This window comes from Salmo salar, chromosome 12 (assembly GCF_965601325.2).
Source record: "Salmo salar chromosome 12, fSalSal1, whole genome shotgun sequence".
Taxonomy (NCBI): Eukaryota; Metazoa; Chordata; class Actinopteri; order Salmoniformes; family Salmonidae; genus Salmo; species Salmo salar.
The window spans coordinates 33,800,603-33,818,675 of record NC_138302.1 but is presented as its reverse complement, the minus strand read 5'-3'; the positions used below and the strand labels follow the sequence as shown (position 1 = coordinate 33,818,675).

General features: G+C 41.7%; 1 protein-coding gene across 4 annotated transcripts in view; it reads left to right on the top strand.

Moving 5' to 3' along the window:
* Positions 1-697: 697 nt before the first annotated feature.
* The window catches only part of LOC106564911 ((E3-independent) E2 ubiquitin-conjugating enzyme UBE2O), a 52,674-nt gene continuing 35,298 nt past the window's right edge, over positions 698-18,073 (top strand). For 2 of the 4 annotated variants that reach the window (XM_082958866.1, XM_045691267.2), the window contains exon 1: positions 700-1,170. In XM_082958866.1, coding sequence (XP_082814992.1) covers positions 724-1,170 — 447 coding nt within the window. In that variant the 5' untranslated portion in view covers positions 700-723. Of the gene's footprint in view, positions 1,171-18,073 lie in introns of all 4 variants that reach the window. The other 2 variants (XM_014131417.3, XM_082958867.1) reach the window with 2 other exon arrangements.

Here is an 18,073-nt window from a genome sequence, read left to right as displayed (position 1 = left end):
AGAATAGGCTTCTCGCATTATATACATTTTTATAGATGAATATGCTTTGGCATTGTGCAGAAACGCGTATCTTTGCGCTTGACAAATAAGACAAACGTCCCCATATGCCCCCTCACGTTAGCCTACATAACACAACTACAGTGTCAGGCACGGTATGCACATAATATGTTATTTCATGCCACAATCCTGTGTTAAAAACCATGGCTGTGTCTGCAATAAGGCAATTTCAGCACTCGCACACTGACGCCAAGTGGCGAAAATTGCTCCATTCATGCTTTTTGGTGAAGTGCGCGCATAGAATGCGTATTCGAGCCCGGGCTACAGACTTGTTGATGAAATTGACGTCTTCTCTTTCATTATGTTTGCATTCCTGTAATAAATTATATAAAAAATACCATTATCATGGCTGTGATATTGAATTAACTTTATTGTCAATAGGCCGTGACTTGTCCTAAGGGGGACCCTAATTATATGAAATTGGCCACATTACATCATACATTTGTATCATCATATAGCTAGCAACACCTGACTGTGACTAGAATATAAAGAAAGATGTGTTATAATAACTGTGTGATATAACTGTCTGCTGTCTCAAACTCATTTATTCAGTCAAACCCACGCTGAAATAAAAAAAAACACCTTTGTCAATTTGACAGGCCCTCGACTCTTCTCTGAGTGCGTTTACGCAGCGCGCGCCCTATCGACGTAAACACGTGCACTTCCATGGTTACAGGTTTCTCTTTTTTCTTCTCCACCATCCGTCTCCCTTTATCGCATTATTCCCTGACAACTGCAGCGATGGCGGAACCCGTGGCATCGGACGCAGCTCTTTCTCCGGCTGTAAGCCCGGGTTCGGAGCCTCCATCCATGGCGCTCTCTCCTTCTGCAGGCGGCTCACAGCGGCTTCTTTTCTCCCACGATTTGGTGTCAGGTCGGTATCGTGACTTGGTCCGGTTCGGCCTAGTCAGAATGATACAAGGCGAGGAGGAATTTGATTCAGACTCGGACCTCGACGATGGCGGAGGTAGAGGAGGTGGAGGAGGTGGCTGTATCCCCTGTAACTCGGACACCGAGAGCAGTGTTGTGGACAGCCTGGCACCTCTGGGAAGGGGTTTTGTCCGGGTGCAGTGGTACCCAGAAGGAGGGAAGCAAGACATACGGGAAACAAAGGTAATTGTCTGCTAACGTTAGCTAACTAGCCACACAATATGTTTTCAACGTTGGAGGTAACATTAGTTAGCTAGCTTCAAGCACAAGGTGTCTTTTCCCGTTATTGACAGATAACGTTAGCTGGTTAAATTAATTAGTAACGTTACACCGCCACCGGTTTAGCATGCCATAACCGGCATTGCGAACGTTTTGTGTATTTGTTGCAATTACTGTGCCTAGCTTCAGCATATTAACCCACATTTCTTGAAATGTGCAGTACAACTGGGTGTGACTTAACAGGCTTGGCTAGCTAACTTTTTATTGCGACTAGCTGGTATAACGATTAACTAGTTTGTTAGTATCATTGGCACATTGTTAGTTATACCCAAATAAATGACTTACTCCACTAACCAGCTCAGCTAAGTGGCAGGTTTGCTAGGCTAACTTACTAGCTAATTGAACGCACATTGCTGATAAATTAGCTAGCTAGTTTGCATCTCAGATTTTCAGTAAATGAATCATTGACAACTTTTGTAGAAGAGGGAACACTTGCTAAAACTGCAGCTTAAACAATGAGAGAAAGGACTTTAACTGAATCATGTAAGGTGGTGTCTAGCTGATGCTGTATCTGACACTGACAGCTCAAGCTATCCTTGACCCATCATCACATTAGAGGAGATTGCTAAGATTATATCACTGATGGAACAATGACCCAGATGTTTCACCGGATTTATAAACCTGAAGCATCTGGTTGACGTTTCCACTCACCACCAAATGTGATGAGCAGAAGCCTAGTTGCCGGTAGTGGGAGGAGATGGGATGAGACTTAATGCAAATTTTGTCATCGATTAAGCATATTTGATCTCAATGCAGTTTTCTGTTCCCAAAAGAGACGGTTGTTTAGGAGTGCCAAGGCGAATTGAGTTATTGCACACGCGTAGGCCTTCTCTAACAGAAAACAAATAAATGCATGCTAGAATGCGTCAATAGGATCTCGCTAGCTCGTGCTGGGTTCTGCCCACCTCATTGCTTGTTCTGCCCACTTATTAATTTGCTACCATTGGAAACAACAGGCTGTTGTTTATCTTGGGTTAGTTATTAAAGTCTTTGATTCTATGCTATCCCTCCACTACACGAGGAGTCAGTTTAATCAAAGATACTGATGGTGTAATGTTAGTTTTCCATTGGCCAAAGGCAGTTTTAAAGTGGATAGCATCCTGCATGACTGACATTTTAAAGTGGATAGGTTTTGCTGACGTTTCATTTTTTAATTAACAATAATACATCTATACAAAGCCATACATGGTATTTAACCTTGCCTATGAATGCATTTCACATTAGTTACCTAACTTAGTCGGAAGCGAATTGAGGCTATCGCCTAGTATATTCATTATCAAATCAGGTAGCCATAAAACTATGCCCCCAAAAATGTACACTCAGTGTCTTATACGTGGTCTTAAGCATATTACATAAGGAAAGATAACCTATGCCATCACAAAAAATCAAGGTAAATAGGGTCCAATTGATTCACAACATTAATTCAAAAGAAAGATTGCCCAAAGCAGAGTATCCAATCCCTCAAATTCATGCATAAAAGCTTTGTCGAGCCAGTATCATTACAAACCGAATAGAGAGCTATTGCCGTATTGACATAATGGGATTCAGTACTGCGGTAACAGGGAGCTCACTCCAGGGCCTTATGGAAAAGGGTCACACTGAGGGAGTGGAGCTGGGATGGGCTGGGCCTAGAAGATACTCACGGTGAACAGTGCAGGCAGGCCGTGCTGCTTTGTCCTCTGGGATAAATGTGTAAAGTTCTAGCAATGGAATAAGGGTCTGGAAGTCAGGACAAAAGTCTAGTCATGCATCTGTGGGGATAACAATGGGTCAGGGATGTTTACCTACACACACACAAAGGGTGACTGGGCTCTGTGTGACTTTGAATGATAGTCATGTTTTAGGCCTTAAACATTGCCCTCCGTGTGTGTTTTTGTCCTTCCTTATCAGTTTGTGTGTTTGTCCAGCCTGAGCTGTGTGTGTATTCTTCCTCCCTGTGTGTGTGCGCGTCTGTTAGGCTGTCTGTTAGGGCTTGGAATTGCCAGGGACCTCACGATACGATATCGCGATACCTGGGTGCCGATATATGTATTGCGATCCTCATTTTTCTATATGTGTTGTGATTCGTTGTTCCAAACATATTGCTCAATCTATGTCTACTGTAGAGGGACAAGAGTGCCATGAGAACTAGTTTTGATCAGTCATGGAAATAAAAGTGCTGAAAACAAATTGGCTCCCTATTTAAAAAGGAGATGGAAAATGACTGGCGTTTTGGTTCAGATGCAAAAATGATATTGTCAGAACAATATGATCTATCGTCAAATAATATCCCGATATGTAACTGTATCGATTTAAAAAAAATATATATTATTATTTATTTATTTATTATTATTATTTTTTCTTCCCCCGCATCACTACTGTCAGTGTGCATCCTGTGTCCACCTGCTGCTCAGATGGTGTTTCTTCAGTCACATATTCTCTTGAGCAACTTAATTCATGACCAGGCCACTTCCTGCACTATGCAAAAATTGCGTATTTCCAAGAAAGGCTGTCCTTTGACTGACAGCTTGTGGAAGGGGTGCTGCGTTATGTTAGTCACTGTTTTGCGACTGGGTAGGACACATTTTGCAGAGTTGTTGCGTATGCTAGTTTGTAACATTCAAAACCTGGAGGGAAAAACGGAATTCTGTTTTGCCAGAGGCGTGCTCTATACACACAATCGAGTCGTTGAAGGCACTACAACTCCTCTGCTTGATCACTACAAAAATAAATGTTATGACGTGTCTACTTACAGGCTATGGTAAAAGTTTAGTGTATCAAGTGTTGTCGACGGTCTCTGATTTATTGAAATTGAAAGTCACCACACACACTGCATACATCAACCTATTTTAATCAGCTATTCCCGACCACTGTTGCTCCTACGGCCCAAACTAATTTAGTGGGCACCTTTTTGAGCTCCGCCCAAGCAAGGGATTGGTTTGAGGTGTTGTAAGGTGTCACTGGTTTTCACCCCTTTTTGTAGCTACTTTCTGCCATTGACTTCAAGGCCTTCCTATTAGGGAAGCCTGGCTACCTGAATTCCTGATCCACCAGCCTCTTTGTCTCCCTCACTGCTACTGCAGTTATTGCCCAAAGGTTTTTACCAATAGGGAGTTTATTCAGGATTTGTATGGCAGATATTTACTTCAAGACAGAGAAAGCGAACAACAAATAGTCTTGACAAATGGGTAGGTAGGCCTAAGGCTCAGTCTTGTGACGTGTTGTCTCAACGAGGGATGCATGATATATCGGTGAACATATCGGAATCGGGTGATATTAGCTAAAAATGCAACATGGGTATCGGCCTGATGTTTAAAAACTGATGTCAAAGCTACTGTGCATACCTATATAACGTATGTACAGGACGTAATGACGGCACGTACAATTTTGCGCACCACAGCATTCCTAACCTAGCCCACAATGTCTGTTGTATGGATCGAGCAGTCAACAAGTCGAGCAGTCATTTGAAAGAGTAAGAAAATGTCAGCGAGACAACTCAAAGGTGAAATCCATTATATTGGCTTTAATGGAATTCATTGCCCTTGACAATCAACCGCTCTCTGTCATGGGTGATGTTGGCTTACGCTGACTGGTCGAGCACCGGTACACACTACCAAGTGCGCTATTTTTCAGATGTTGCCCTACCGGAGTTGCACAGTAATAGCGTCACTGCTATTTGCTTCACGACATACATACTATGGAATGCCGTTTGGGTCTTTGTTTGTCAAAAAAGATACAGTAGCACTGTCAAAGCTGTACAAAAAAGTCTGCAAACACCGGCCACGAACGATGTGTTTACAATACCGCGTTGGTAATAAAGCATAATTTTGTTCGACTGCAACTTTTGGGGTAACTAGCTTTAGCTTGGTACCTAGCTAGCACCAATACAATCAGCCTGAAAACAATGACCAGTAGAAATTGCAGACATTTTCATTATTCTTAGCAATGATTTAGGAATACTTGTGAGTAAGTATTGTTGTTTGCCTATTGAAATTGAACTTCAGTTCATGAAAATAAATAGCTAGCCAGCTACTTAACCTTGTTGCCCAACTCTAACGTTATAAGCAGCCAGCGAGCTTCATCTGGCTAGTGAGGCTCCACCTGGTTGTGTTGTGAAGCTAGCCACTATAAGGATTAGTCACAATAGTGGAATTTGCGGTTTGCCTTCAAAATAAAAGTATGTCATTGACAGTGATGCAAATTAATACAAATAGTAGAATTATGACATACTTTTATTTTTAAGGCTAGCCGCAAAGTCGACTGTTGTGGCTAATCCTTATTGTGGCTAGCTTCACATAGATGGGTCTGACCACCATTAATCAAATAAGAACTGTCTTATAAATTAGTTATTTTGGATGACACCTAACTATAGCTACTGAAACAGATGTCGTTTTGCTATGTTTTTGGGGAAGAACATTGTTTGCATCCATGAGCTAGCTAGCTTTTTTTATGACCAGCACTGTAGGTGCGTGAGACAACTTTACCAGCATCATAGCATACGTATCGATGAATCGTTGCGACACATGAAATAAGACCGATAGTGTAATCAGTGTGTAATAACTACGTAAAAAATGTATGAACGCGTAAAATTATTGTGACGTGCAGTCATATTCAGGTCCTGATTGGTCAAATAGTGTTGTTTGACACACAAAGACCCAAACGGCGTTCCATAGAAATCCTGGTTGAGAATGAAATGACTGAACAAATGAACAACGAAACAGCACAGCAAGTAAGTGAAAGAAATAGGTTTTTATTATGTTTTACTGGTAATGGGGACATATGTAAATGCCAACAAAATACATTTTTGGTGTGTGTGTAACCTTTTTATTTAACTAGGCAAGTCAGTTAAGAACAAATTCTTATTTACAATGCCGGCCCGGACGACGCTGGGCCAATTGTGCGCCGCCCTATGGGACTCCCAGTCACGGCCGGATGTGATACAGGCTGGATTCGAACTAGGGACTGTAGTGATGCCTCTTGCACTGAGATGCAGTGCTTTAGACTGCTGTGTCCATGTGTTTGTTAAACATTTTAGCGGCTACTAGAATGCTTAATATTGGTTATCATTATCAGGGTTTTTTTTGGCAAGGAAAATACTGGATATCGGTATCGGCCAAAAATGTCATAGTCGGTGCATCATTAGTCTCAACGTGACATATGAGGTAAAGTTGAACTAATTCCCTCTCGTATTCAGTTCCTCGCAAACATACTCCGAGAAAGCGTAACAGAAAAAGTAGTGTCCCGTGGGGTCCAAAGCTTGCATTTCCCGCTGTTACCTCTGTAGTTTTTTTTTCTTCAGATGGAATCATATTACTCTTAATCAAGTTTCCTTGTGGAAACTTATTTAGACGCATGCTGCCGCCTGAACAACGGCAGACTGACACTATTTTATCTGCACTGTAATAAGCTACGCCGCGTTTTCCCTATGAAATCTTTTTTACATCTCCAAAAGGAGAGTATCGTATGATTGGTCTCAGATTTTCCACCGGTGTGGTGCTGTTTCAATTAGAGGTCGTCCGATTAATCGGCATGGCCGATTTTCAAATTTTCATAACAATCGATAATCGGCCTTTTTGGACGCTGATTATGGCCGATTACATTGCAATTCATGAGGAGACTGCGTGGCAGGCTGACTACCTGTTACGCGAGTGCAGCATCAAAAGGACCTTGTGGCTGCAAGGAGCCAAGGTAAGTTGCAAGATAGCATTACATTTATCTTATAAAAAACTATTAATCTTCACATAATCACTAGTTAACTACACATGGTTGATGATATTACTAGGTTAACTAGCTTGTCCTGCGTTGCATATAATCAGTGTGGTGCCTGTTAAATTATCATCGAATCACAGCCTACTTCAACTTGATGATATAACAAAAGCACAATCGTTGCAATAATGTACCTAACCATGAACATCAACGTCTTTCTTAAAATCAATGCACAGAAGTATATTTTTTTTAAACCTGCATATTTAGTTAAAATAAATGCATGTTAGCAGGCAATATTAACTAGAGAAATTGTGTCACTTCTCTTGCGTTCATTGCAAGCAGAGTCAGGGTATATGAAGCAGTTTGGGCCGCCTGACTCGTTGCGAACTGTGTGAAGACCATTTCTTTCTAACAAAGACCGTAATAATTTGCCCGAATTTTACATAATTATGACATAACATTGAAGGTTGTGCAATGTAACAGTAATATTTAGACTTGGGGATGCCACCCGTTCGATAAAATACGGAACGGTTCCATATTTCACTGAAAGAATAAACATATTAATGACCAACGGCTCATATTTCTGTGTTTATTATAATTAAGTATATGATTTGATATAGCAGTCTGACTGAGCGGTGGTAGGCAGCAGCAGGCTCGTAAGCATTCATTCAAACAGCAGCTCTTAGCAGTGCTGGGATGCACAGCGCTGTTTATGACTTCAAGCCTATCAACTCCTGAGATTAGGCTGGCAATACTAAAGTCCCTTTAAGAACATCCAATAGTCAAAGGTCTATGAGAGATAAATAGTCCTATAATTCCTATAATAACTACAATTTAAGACTTCTTAACTGAGAATATTGAAGGCTCATGTTAAGAGGAACCACCAGCTTTCTTATGGTCTGAGCAAAGAACTTAAACGTTAGCTTTTTTACATGGCACATATTGCACTTTTACTTTCTTCTCCAACACTGTGTTTTTGCATTATTTAACCTGTTGGGGATAGGGGGCAGTATTTGCACGGCCGGATAAAAAACGTACCCGATTTAATCTGGTTACTACTCCTGCCCAGTAACTAGAATATGCATATAATTGTTTGATTTGGATAGAAAACACCCTAAAGTTTCTAAAACTGTTTGAATTGTGTCTGTGAGTATAACAGAACTCATATGGCAGGCCAAAACCTGAGACGCAAACGTCCCACCTAGCCCAGAGAGGTTAAACCAAATTGGACATGTTTAATTATTTATTTGAGACTAAATTGATTTTATTTATGTATTATATTAAGTTCAAATGATTGTTCATTCAGTATTTTTGTAATTGTCATTAATATAAATGTCATATATATATATTTTTTTTTGGTCCTCCAATAATCGCGATTTGCCAAGGCAAGGAATTCTGAGCGCAGCCCTATCCAGAAATCTGGCAGTGGCTTCTGATTTAAGTAACATTTTCACAGAACTGCTTGTTGCAATTTCAATGAGGCTCTCTTGTTCAGATATCGGTAAGTGGACTGGAGGCAGGGCATGAAAGGGATAACGAATCCAGTTTGTGTCGTCCGTTTAGGGAAAGTACATGTGTAATTGCTCACCCAGCTCACTCAGGTGCTTCGCTTTATCACATTTGACATTGTCCATAAGCTTAAGTTCATTTGCACGGCAAAAAAAACATCATACAGTGATGGAAAGACCTGTGTGTTGTCCTTATTAATGTAGACAGAGAAGAGCTCCAACTTCATAATCATAGCCTCAATTTTGTCCCTCACATTGAATATAGTTGGAGAGTCCCTGTAATCCTGGATTCAGATCATTCAAGTGAGAAAAAACATCACCCAGATAGGCCAGTCATGTGAGAAACTCATCATCATGCAAGCAGTCAGACAACTGAAAATGGTCAGTGAAGAGAACTTTAAGCTTGTCTCTCAATTCAAAAAAACGTGTCAATACTTTGCCCCTTGATAACCAGAGCACTTCTGTATGTTGTAAAAGCGTTACATGGTCGCTGCTCATATCATTGCATAATGCAGAAGATACATGAGAGTTCAGGGGCCTTGCTTTAACAAAGTTAACCATTTTCACTGCAGTGTCCAAAATGTCTTTGAAGCTGTCAGGCATTCTCTTGGCAGCAAGAGCCTCTCGGTGGATGCTGCAGTGTACCCAAGTGGCATCGGGAGCAACTGCTTGCACGCGCATTACCACTCCACTGTCTCCCTGTCATGGCTTTTGCACCATCAGTACAGATACGAACACATCTTGACCACCGAAGTCCATTTGATGTCACAAAGCTGTCCAGTACTTTGCAAATATCCTCTCATGCCCTGGTTTGCAGAAGAGGATGTCTTTCTTAATTGACCCCCCATAAACGTAACGGACATACCAGGAGCTGTGCCAGGCCCGCCGGTCTGACTCATCCAGCTGTAACGCATATAATTCACTGGCTTGTATGCTAAGCAGTAATTGTTTCAAAACATCTCCTGCCATGTCACTGATGCGTCGTGAAACAGTGTTTGATGAAGGCATTGTCTGTATAGTTTTGTTGTTGTTGTACCTTTTCCCCCAGCATTGTCCCAGACATCTGCGGCAGCAGAAAGAAGTCCTCCACAATAGTATGGGGCTTGCCAGTCCTAGCCACTCAGTAGGTCACCATATAAGACTCTTCCAGCCCTTTCTTATTAATGGTATCTGTTGCTTTAATACATGTCTTAACTACTCGAAAGCCGTCTTTATTCTCGCTCCAAAAACCTGTGGCTTATTTTTCAAATTTTCATGTATCGTTTCTAAATGTCTGAGCAAGAGTGAAGGTTTCCCGCGAGAGAGTAACTGGTAATGTGATTGGATTTTAATTATTTGACTAGGCTACCTGTATTTGACATTGTGGTGTTATTTCGCTGAACACTAGATGGTTTAATTTTATTTTTGGCAGTGAAACGAGGCTACTCAGGCAAGGGGGGGGGGTGGGAAATTCACCCAAATGTATAGCCTCGTTGGAAAATATAAATGTCCTGTTTGAAAATGTGAAGAATTTAGTGTACCCCCTGACGGCATTGCGCCTACCCCCGTTTGGGAATACCTGATCTAGGGCAAGGACACTCTGTGATGTCTTTGTTTTCCCCTATAGTGATCTCTCCATCCAACCTGATTGGAAAGGAAGGTGCGTTGCTTTGCTAGTTCTATCAGAGGTGGACTACTAACCAATGTTTCGACCTTGCTTTCTTCAAGACTTATGAGTGAAAAGGTTTTAATCAGGCTCAGTTGAATAGAATGTATAGCTACCCCTTTTTTAAATGTGTTTGGATAGGAAGGGGCTTTGCACTCTCGCGAAGGTGGGCTACAGTCACATTACAAACTGTACAAAGAACCCCATGTTTCAACCTTGCTGTCTTCATCAAGACTTATGTGTGAAAATCTGTTCATATTGGGCTCGGTTAAATGGAATAACCACTAACTGGCACTGCCCCCTGAATAGCAATCATTACATCGCTAGCCTAGCAAGGACGCTATGACTGAAAATAGTGCCTCTTGACTACAAAGGACATTGTCTCTCAATGGTCCCTCAATAAGGCTAAGGGGCCAATTGAAGGTCTTTGACAGGGTTCATGCTGTGGAAGCCTGTGGCTGCCTACAGTACAGTGAAAGTGAGCACAGAACGGTATTGCTAGAACACTAGCTAACTCAGCCTTGTTTCTGCAGTACACTGTCTAGTACACTGTTTATTCCTATGATAGGCTATCCAAGGCTATCACTGCAGCAGGTAGCTGACAGTGGAACGCAGGGCGTGGTACTGTGGTGGGGCGATGGTTTCCCTCCCACCCTCTTATCCCTTATTCAAGGCTGGGCTTGGAGACTGAGCTGTCAGAGGGGGCCTGGTGACCGTGACGCCCAGGCCAGGGGCTCCTCCCTGGGGGGACGGCGTTGGCCCTGGGGGTGGAGGAGGAGTGGAGTGTGGCGTGATGCTGGTAATGACGGTGGGTGCAGAGGGGGATGACGAGAGAGGGAGATGGAAATGAGAGGGGGCACGAGGGAGAGACAGTGAGGGGGGGGGGAAGAAGAAGAGATGGGCTAGATCTGAGCAGATGGTTGCTATGCTAATGAAGAGCTTTTTGTCCTTAAGTGTTAAGGGCCCCCCTTCTGTCCCATTGGTTCTTTTTCCTCTTTTTTTTTTTTCTTCCCTTTTTTTTATTTTACCAGGCTCTATTTTTAGTGTTTTTTCTTGTTGCAGGCATTTGCAGTTATAGGCCTAACCCCTTAGTTTGCTGAATAGGCCAATATCTTTTTTTTTTTTTTTTACATACCGACTTGGGAGTATTTGGTCTCCTTTTGTTGTCCTGAAGGTAGAGTGCAGTACTTTCAGGATACAGTTTAAAGGTATTGCAACAGCTAATCTATGCTAGGCTAAAATGCTGCTTATCACTATTGTTCTTTATTTGTTTGCAAAGCGCTGACTCTGGTTTATCCAGGGTAATGACTGAGCGTTCCGTCAGATAACGGCCTGTGTTGGGCACTGGAATGTAAATGGTTTGATATACATTAGGTATCACCATACGACTAGCTGAAAAGGCATTAGAGGTATGCTTTTTAGAGGCTCGTAAGCAGCAGCACAGCAATGATAAGATGAACAAGGCTCATGCTTTGTTTTTCTGACCTCGTCTCTCCCGCTCTGTCCCCTCTGGAGAACATGATGTCATACATAAGCCGTGGTCCTATTTGTCACCTTTTTGCCCCGTCACCCACCCCGCTCTCATTTGCTGCTTTATTGGACTGGCCTGTCTGCTAGTGATGTATGGGAAGTTGGAAGGATCCATTTCAGTGATGGGTTTGGGGAGGGTGCTTCACTCGCTGCCTTGCCTGCACAGTGAATCCCATCCTTCATCCTGGCCTGCCCTATCCCTCTCAGCAAGAGCTCTGGGATCACTTCGCTGGCCAAGACCAGAGTTTTCCCATACTTGGTCCTGTTGGCCCCACCTGGGTGCGCGTTTAGGTTTTTGCCTTAGCACTACACAGCTGATTCATGTAACCAACTCATCGAGCTTTGATTATTTGAATCCGCTGTGTAGTGCAAGGGCAAAAACCAAAACGTGAAAGCGGGGGGACGGACCCTGGCCTATACAGTTGCTGCCTTGTAATCCAGCGAGTTGACTTCAGTTAACATGCCGAGTCACTCCATGTGCTGATAACAGTAGCTAGCTAGCCTTCTCCAATCATAGACACATCAACCATCTTGTCATTATTAGGTTATTAATTATCTAGCCAACTTATTAGCATGGTGCTTGAATAATTGCCATTAGCGGTTAGCCATTCCCTATTGAGGAGGCTCAAGATACCCTAATTTGTGGTATCTGTATTTAGCCATCGGATGATCCTAATTGACTTACAGTTAAGACTAAACGGCTGACACCACCGTGATGTTAGGCCATTCTCCTCACATGTTAATTGACATGTCTTCATGATGTTTGTTTTGACACAATTAGCATTAGCATCGCAGTCATTAGCCACATTAGCAAACTGAGGGTCTTTGCTACTATGTAGCTTTTTCGTTACTAGCCTCTTTGCTACTTAATAACCTGGTTCTAGTCCTGTAGTGCTCAGAGAATAGGCTGAACTGCAGGTCCTGTGGTTGACTATTAATGAAGTAATCTGGGACACATTGCCACTGCCAAGTAGCCTCCATGTTCAAAGGGAGTGCATGAGCTTGAGTAATGTTGAGCAGGTGCCAAGGCCTTAGCGTGGAGACACACGCACACACTGCTGGTCAGCCAAAGGCCTTAGGGTCCAGCTCTACACACACACACACAAGTCACACAAGTCACACGTTCACAAGCAGCCAGAACAAGGGATCATCAGCAGCGGGAGAGAAAGTGACACAGGTCTGGAAGGTGAAGAGGCCTTACAGCAGGTGGAGGAGAGGTGAGATTAGAAAAGGAGAGAAGCAGCTAAGTCATCTTAGATCCATCCTTCCCTATAGCCTAGGGGTCGAGAGAATGGCTTCGGTAACTCGCTACAAAGATGTGAAATGATAAGCTGTCCTCCTCCTCCTATCCCTCTTCCCCTCCTCCCTGTCCCTGTGGAGTACTGTGCTGGAGAATGCAGAGCAGTGATGTAATGTGGAAGGGTTGTTGTCAACCACACCCCTCCTTAGATTATGTATCTGATGCTCACTCGCTCCGGTCTCGTTCTCTCGGCCTCTCGCTCTCTCGCGCTCTCTCTCAAAATTCAATTTAAAGGGCTTTATTGGCATGGGAAAAATATGTTTACATTGCCAAAGCAAATGAACAGTAAAGATTACACTCACAACAGTTCCAAATTAATGAAGACATTTGAAATGTCATGATGTCTATATACAGTGTTGTAATAATGATGTGCAAATAGTTAAAGTACAAAAGGGAAAATAAATATAGGTTGTATTTACAGTGGTGTTTGTTCTTCACTGGTTGCCCTTTTCTTGTGGCAACAGGTCTCAAATCTTGCTGCTGTGATTGCTCATTGGTATTTCTACCAGCTTGCTTCAAGGGTTCTTCTCCAGGTTCATTTCTCTGTAGGTGATGGCTTTGTTATGGAAGGTTTGGGGATTGCTTCCTTTTAGGTTGTTGTAGAATTTAACGTCTCTTTTCTGGATTTTGATAATTAGCGGGTATCGGCCTAATTCTGCTCTGCATTATTTGGTGTTTTACGTTGTAAATGTAGGATATTTTTGCAGAATTCTGCATGCAGAGTCTCAATTTGGTGTTTTGTGAATTCTTTGTTGCTGAGCTCACAACAGCAAAGGGCAATGGGTTCTATAACTGATTCAAGTATTTTTAGCCAGATCCTAATTGGCATATTGAATTGTATGTTCCTTTTGATGGCATAGAAGGCCCTTCTTGAAAATAAAGGAAAGCCGCACACTCTAAGAGCTCAGATGCAAAAATGTAATAACCAACGTTTCGACAGCGAAGCTGTCTTCATCAGGGTATCATCACAAACACTGCGAGATTAGTCATTTATATAGTGTCAAGACACACAGGTGTTTGTAATCCTGGCCAAGTATGGCCTAATATCATTGGTTAACTCAAATATTTCATAAAAATGGCATACAAAGAACATACAAAAGGACAAACAAATGGATAGCATACGATCATAGCATTTGTAGTCTAAAATGTATCTAACAAACAATTACAATGGCAAAATCACAATTATCACAAGAATGGCTTCAGATCAAAGTCTATGTTGAGACCGAAGGGAGCAAGGGTCTTTAAGTTAAAGATCCAGGCAGCCTCTCGTTTTAACAATAAATTATCAAGGTCACCCCCTCTCCTCGGGAGGGTGACATGTTCGATACCAATATAACGCAGAGACGAAATCGAATGGTTTGCTTCCAAAAAGTGGGCCGCAACTGGGTAAGTCAAGTTTTTGCACCTAATGGTGCTACGGTGCTCTGAGATACGTACTTTTAATTCACGCTTTGTTTTACCCACATAATTTTTACCACAGGGACAAGTTATAAGATAAATAACTGCCTTAGTGGAACACGTAATAACACCTTTAATTGGGATAGATTTCCCTGTTTGGGGGTGTTTGAAGGATCTACATTTATAAGTGCCATTGCATTGAGCACAGCCATTACACTTGTAATTTCCATCCAGTAGTGGCGCAGATAGACGTTGTTCAGGAATATCTTGGGGTGGTAAATCAGAGTGTACCAATTGGTCTCTGAGATTTCTGCCCCGCGAGAATACGACCAGGGGAAGATCAGAAAACACATTACCGAGACTATCATCATATTTCAGAATGTGCCAATGTTTGTGAACGATTCCTTTAATTTGTTCAGAGCACTTTGAATAGCGGGTAGTGAGAACGCAAGAATGCGTCTTTTTGCGAGACTGACCTTGAAAAAGGTCATGTCTCGTTTTGTTTTGAATTTTCTCAATGGCTATATTAATCTGATCATTGTTGTACCCCCTCTCCTTGAACTTATCCTGAGTCTCAGCCATATTTCTGTCAATCTGATTGTTTAATACAAATTCTTTTGATTCGACAGAATTGGCTGTAGGGCAAACAATTTTTCAAGGGAAGTGGGTGACAACTATCGGCCCTCAACAAACTGTTACGATCAGTAGGTTTCTCCTGTAAAGATCAGTGTATAAAACATTATCTTCACACAAGATCAGAAGATCAAGAAAACTGATTTGACGTGTATCAGATTGCATAGTAAATCTCAAATGTTCAGAACAGGAGTTAAGAAAAGCATGGAATGCCTGGAGCAGTTCTGCATCACCCCTCCATAGAACAAAAATATCATCAATATACCGTTTCCAAATAATGATGTTAGGCAAGAAAACATTTTTGAGAGGGTTGAAAATGGATTGTATCTCCATGTAACCCACATACAAATTAGCATAGTTAGGAGCCATGGGGGATCCCATAGCAGTACCCTTCGTCTGAATAAAGAAATCATTTAGTAACATGAAATAACAAAGGGCAATGGGTTCTATAACTGATTCAAGTATTTTTAGCAAGATCCTAATTGGCATATTGAATTTTATGTTCCTTTTGATGGCATAGAAGGCCCTTCTTGCCTTGTCTCTCAGATCATTCACAGCTTTGTGGAAGTTACCTGTGGCGCTGATGTTTAGGCTAAGGTATGTATAGTTTGTGTGCTGTAGGGCAACTGTGTCTAGATGGAATTTGTATTCGTGGTCCTGGCAACTTGACCTTTTTTGGAACACCATTATTTTTGTCTCACTGAGATTTACTGTCAGGGCCCAGTCTGACAATCTGTGCAGAAGATCTAGGTGCTGCTGTAGGCCCTCCTTGGTTGGGGACAGAGGTACCAGATCATCAGCAAATGGTAGACATTTGACTTCAGATTCTAGTAGGGTGAGGCCGGATGCTGAAGACTGTTCTAGTGCCCTCGCCAATCCGTTTATATGTTGAAGTGGGTGGGGCATAAGCTGCAGAAAGAAATGAGTGTTTACTGCCAATTTTAACCGCACACTTGTTGTTTGTGAACATGGATTTTATAATGTCGTATGTTTTTCCGCCAACACCACTTTCCATCAATTTGTGTAGCTGGCCCTCATGCCAAATTGAGTCCTTTTATTTTTTTTTTAAATCAACAAAGCATGAGAAGACTTAGCCTTTTTTGTTTGTTTGTCAATTGGGGTGTGCAGGGTGAATACATGGTCTGTTGTACGCTAATTTGGTAAAGTACATTGTTTTCGCTGAGGAAATGTACGTGTCTGCTGTTTGATAATTCTGAGGATTTTCCCAAGGTTGCTGTTGACGCATATCCCACGGTAGTTACTGAGGTCAAATTTCTCTACTTTGGTGTATTGGAGTGATCAGTCCTTGGTTCCAAATATTGGGGAATATATCAGAGCTGTGGATGATAAGGTATAGCCAATTGGAATTTGTGGTCTGTATATTTTAGCATTTCATTGAGGATACCATCAACCCCACAGGCTTTTTTGGGTTGGAGGGTTTGTATTTGAGGCCGGCCGATTATGATTTTAACACCGATGCCGATTTATTGGAGGACCAAAAAAACCGATACCGATTTAATCGGACGTTTTACATTTTTTGTGTGTGTGTGTGTGTGTGTGTGTGTGTGTGTGTGTGTGTGTGTGTAATACTGACAATTACAACATGTAATACTGACAATTACAACATGTAATACTGACAATTACAATATTTTAACTTAACATAATACAGAAATAAAATCAATTTAGTCTCAAATAAATAATGAAACATGCTCAATTTGGTTTAAATAATGCAAAAACATAGTGTTGGAGAAGAAAGTAAAAGTGCAATATGTGCCATGTAAAAAAGCTAACGTTTTAAGTTCCTTGCTCAGAACATGAGAACATATGAAAGCTGGTGGTTCAATATTCCCAGTTAGAAGTTTTAGGTTCTAGTTATTATAGGAATTATGACGCGTCGACTATTTCTCTCTCTACCATTTGTTTTTCATATACCTTTGACTATTGGATGTTCTAATAAGCACTTTAGTATTGCCAGCCTAATCTCAGGAGTTGATAGTCATAAATAGTGCTGTGATCAAGCGTTGCTAAGAGCTGCTGGCAAACGCAGTAAAGTTTGAATGAATGCTTACGAGCCTGCTGCTGCCGACCACCGCTCAGACTGCTCTAACAAATCATAGACTTCATTATAATAAACACAGAAATACGAGCCGTTGGTCATTAATATGGTAAAATCTGGAAACTATCCTTTCGAAAACAAAACGTTATTCTTTCAGTGAAATACAGAACCATTCTGTATTTTATCGAACGGGCGGCAACCCTAAGTCTAAATATTACTGTTACATTGCACAACCTTCAATGTTATGTCATAATTATGTAAAATTCGGACAAATTAGTTCGCAATGAGCCAGGCGGCCCAAACTGTTGCATATACCCTGACTCTGCGTGCAATGAACGCAAGAGAAGTTACACAATTTCCCTAGTTAATATTGCCTGCTAACATGAATTTCTTAACTAAATATGCAGGTTTAAAAAAAATCTACTTCTCTGCATTGATTTTAAAAGGCGTTGATGTTTATGGTTAGGTATATTCGTGCAACGATTGTGCTTTTTTTGCGAATACGCTTTTGTTAAATCATCCCCCGTTTGGCGAAGAAGGATGTGTTTCAATGATAAATGAACATGCACCACATTGATTATATGCAATGCAGGACAAGCTAGTTAACCTAGTAATATCATCAACCATGTGTAGTTAACTAGTGATTATGTGAAGATTCATTGTTTTTTATAAGTTTAATGCTAGCTAGCAACTTACCTTGGATCCTTGCTGCACTCGCGTAACGACAGGTGGTCAGCCTGCCATGCAGTTTCCTCATGCAATGCAATGTAATCGGCTATAATCGGCGTCCAAAAATGCCAATTACCGATTTGTTATGAAAACTTTAAATCGGCCCTAATTAATTGGTCATGCCGATTAATCGGTCCACCTCTAGTTTGTATTTTGTCCTGTAGTTCATTCTCTCTCTCCCTCTGCCTCACTTGCTCACTCTCTCTGCCTCTCTGTGTGTGGTAGATGTGTGCACTGGGGAGAAAGGCTGGCTGTCTGCAGCCTCTCCCTCTGCAGTATTGACACCTTACAGTCAGGGGAGACAGGCTGGTTCTGTGTCTGGC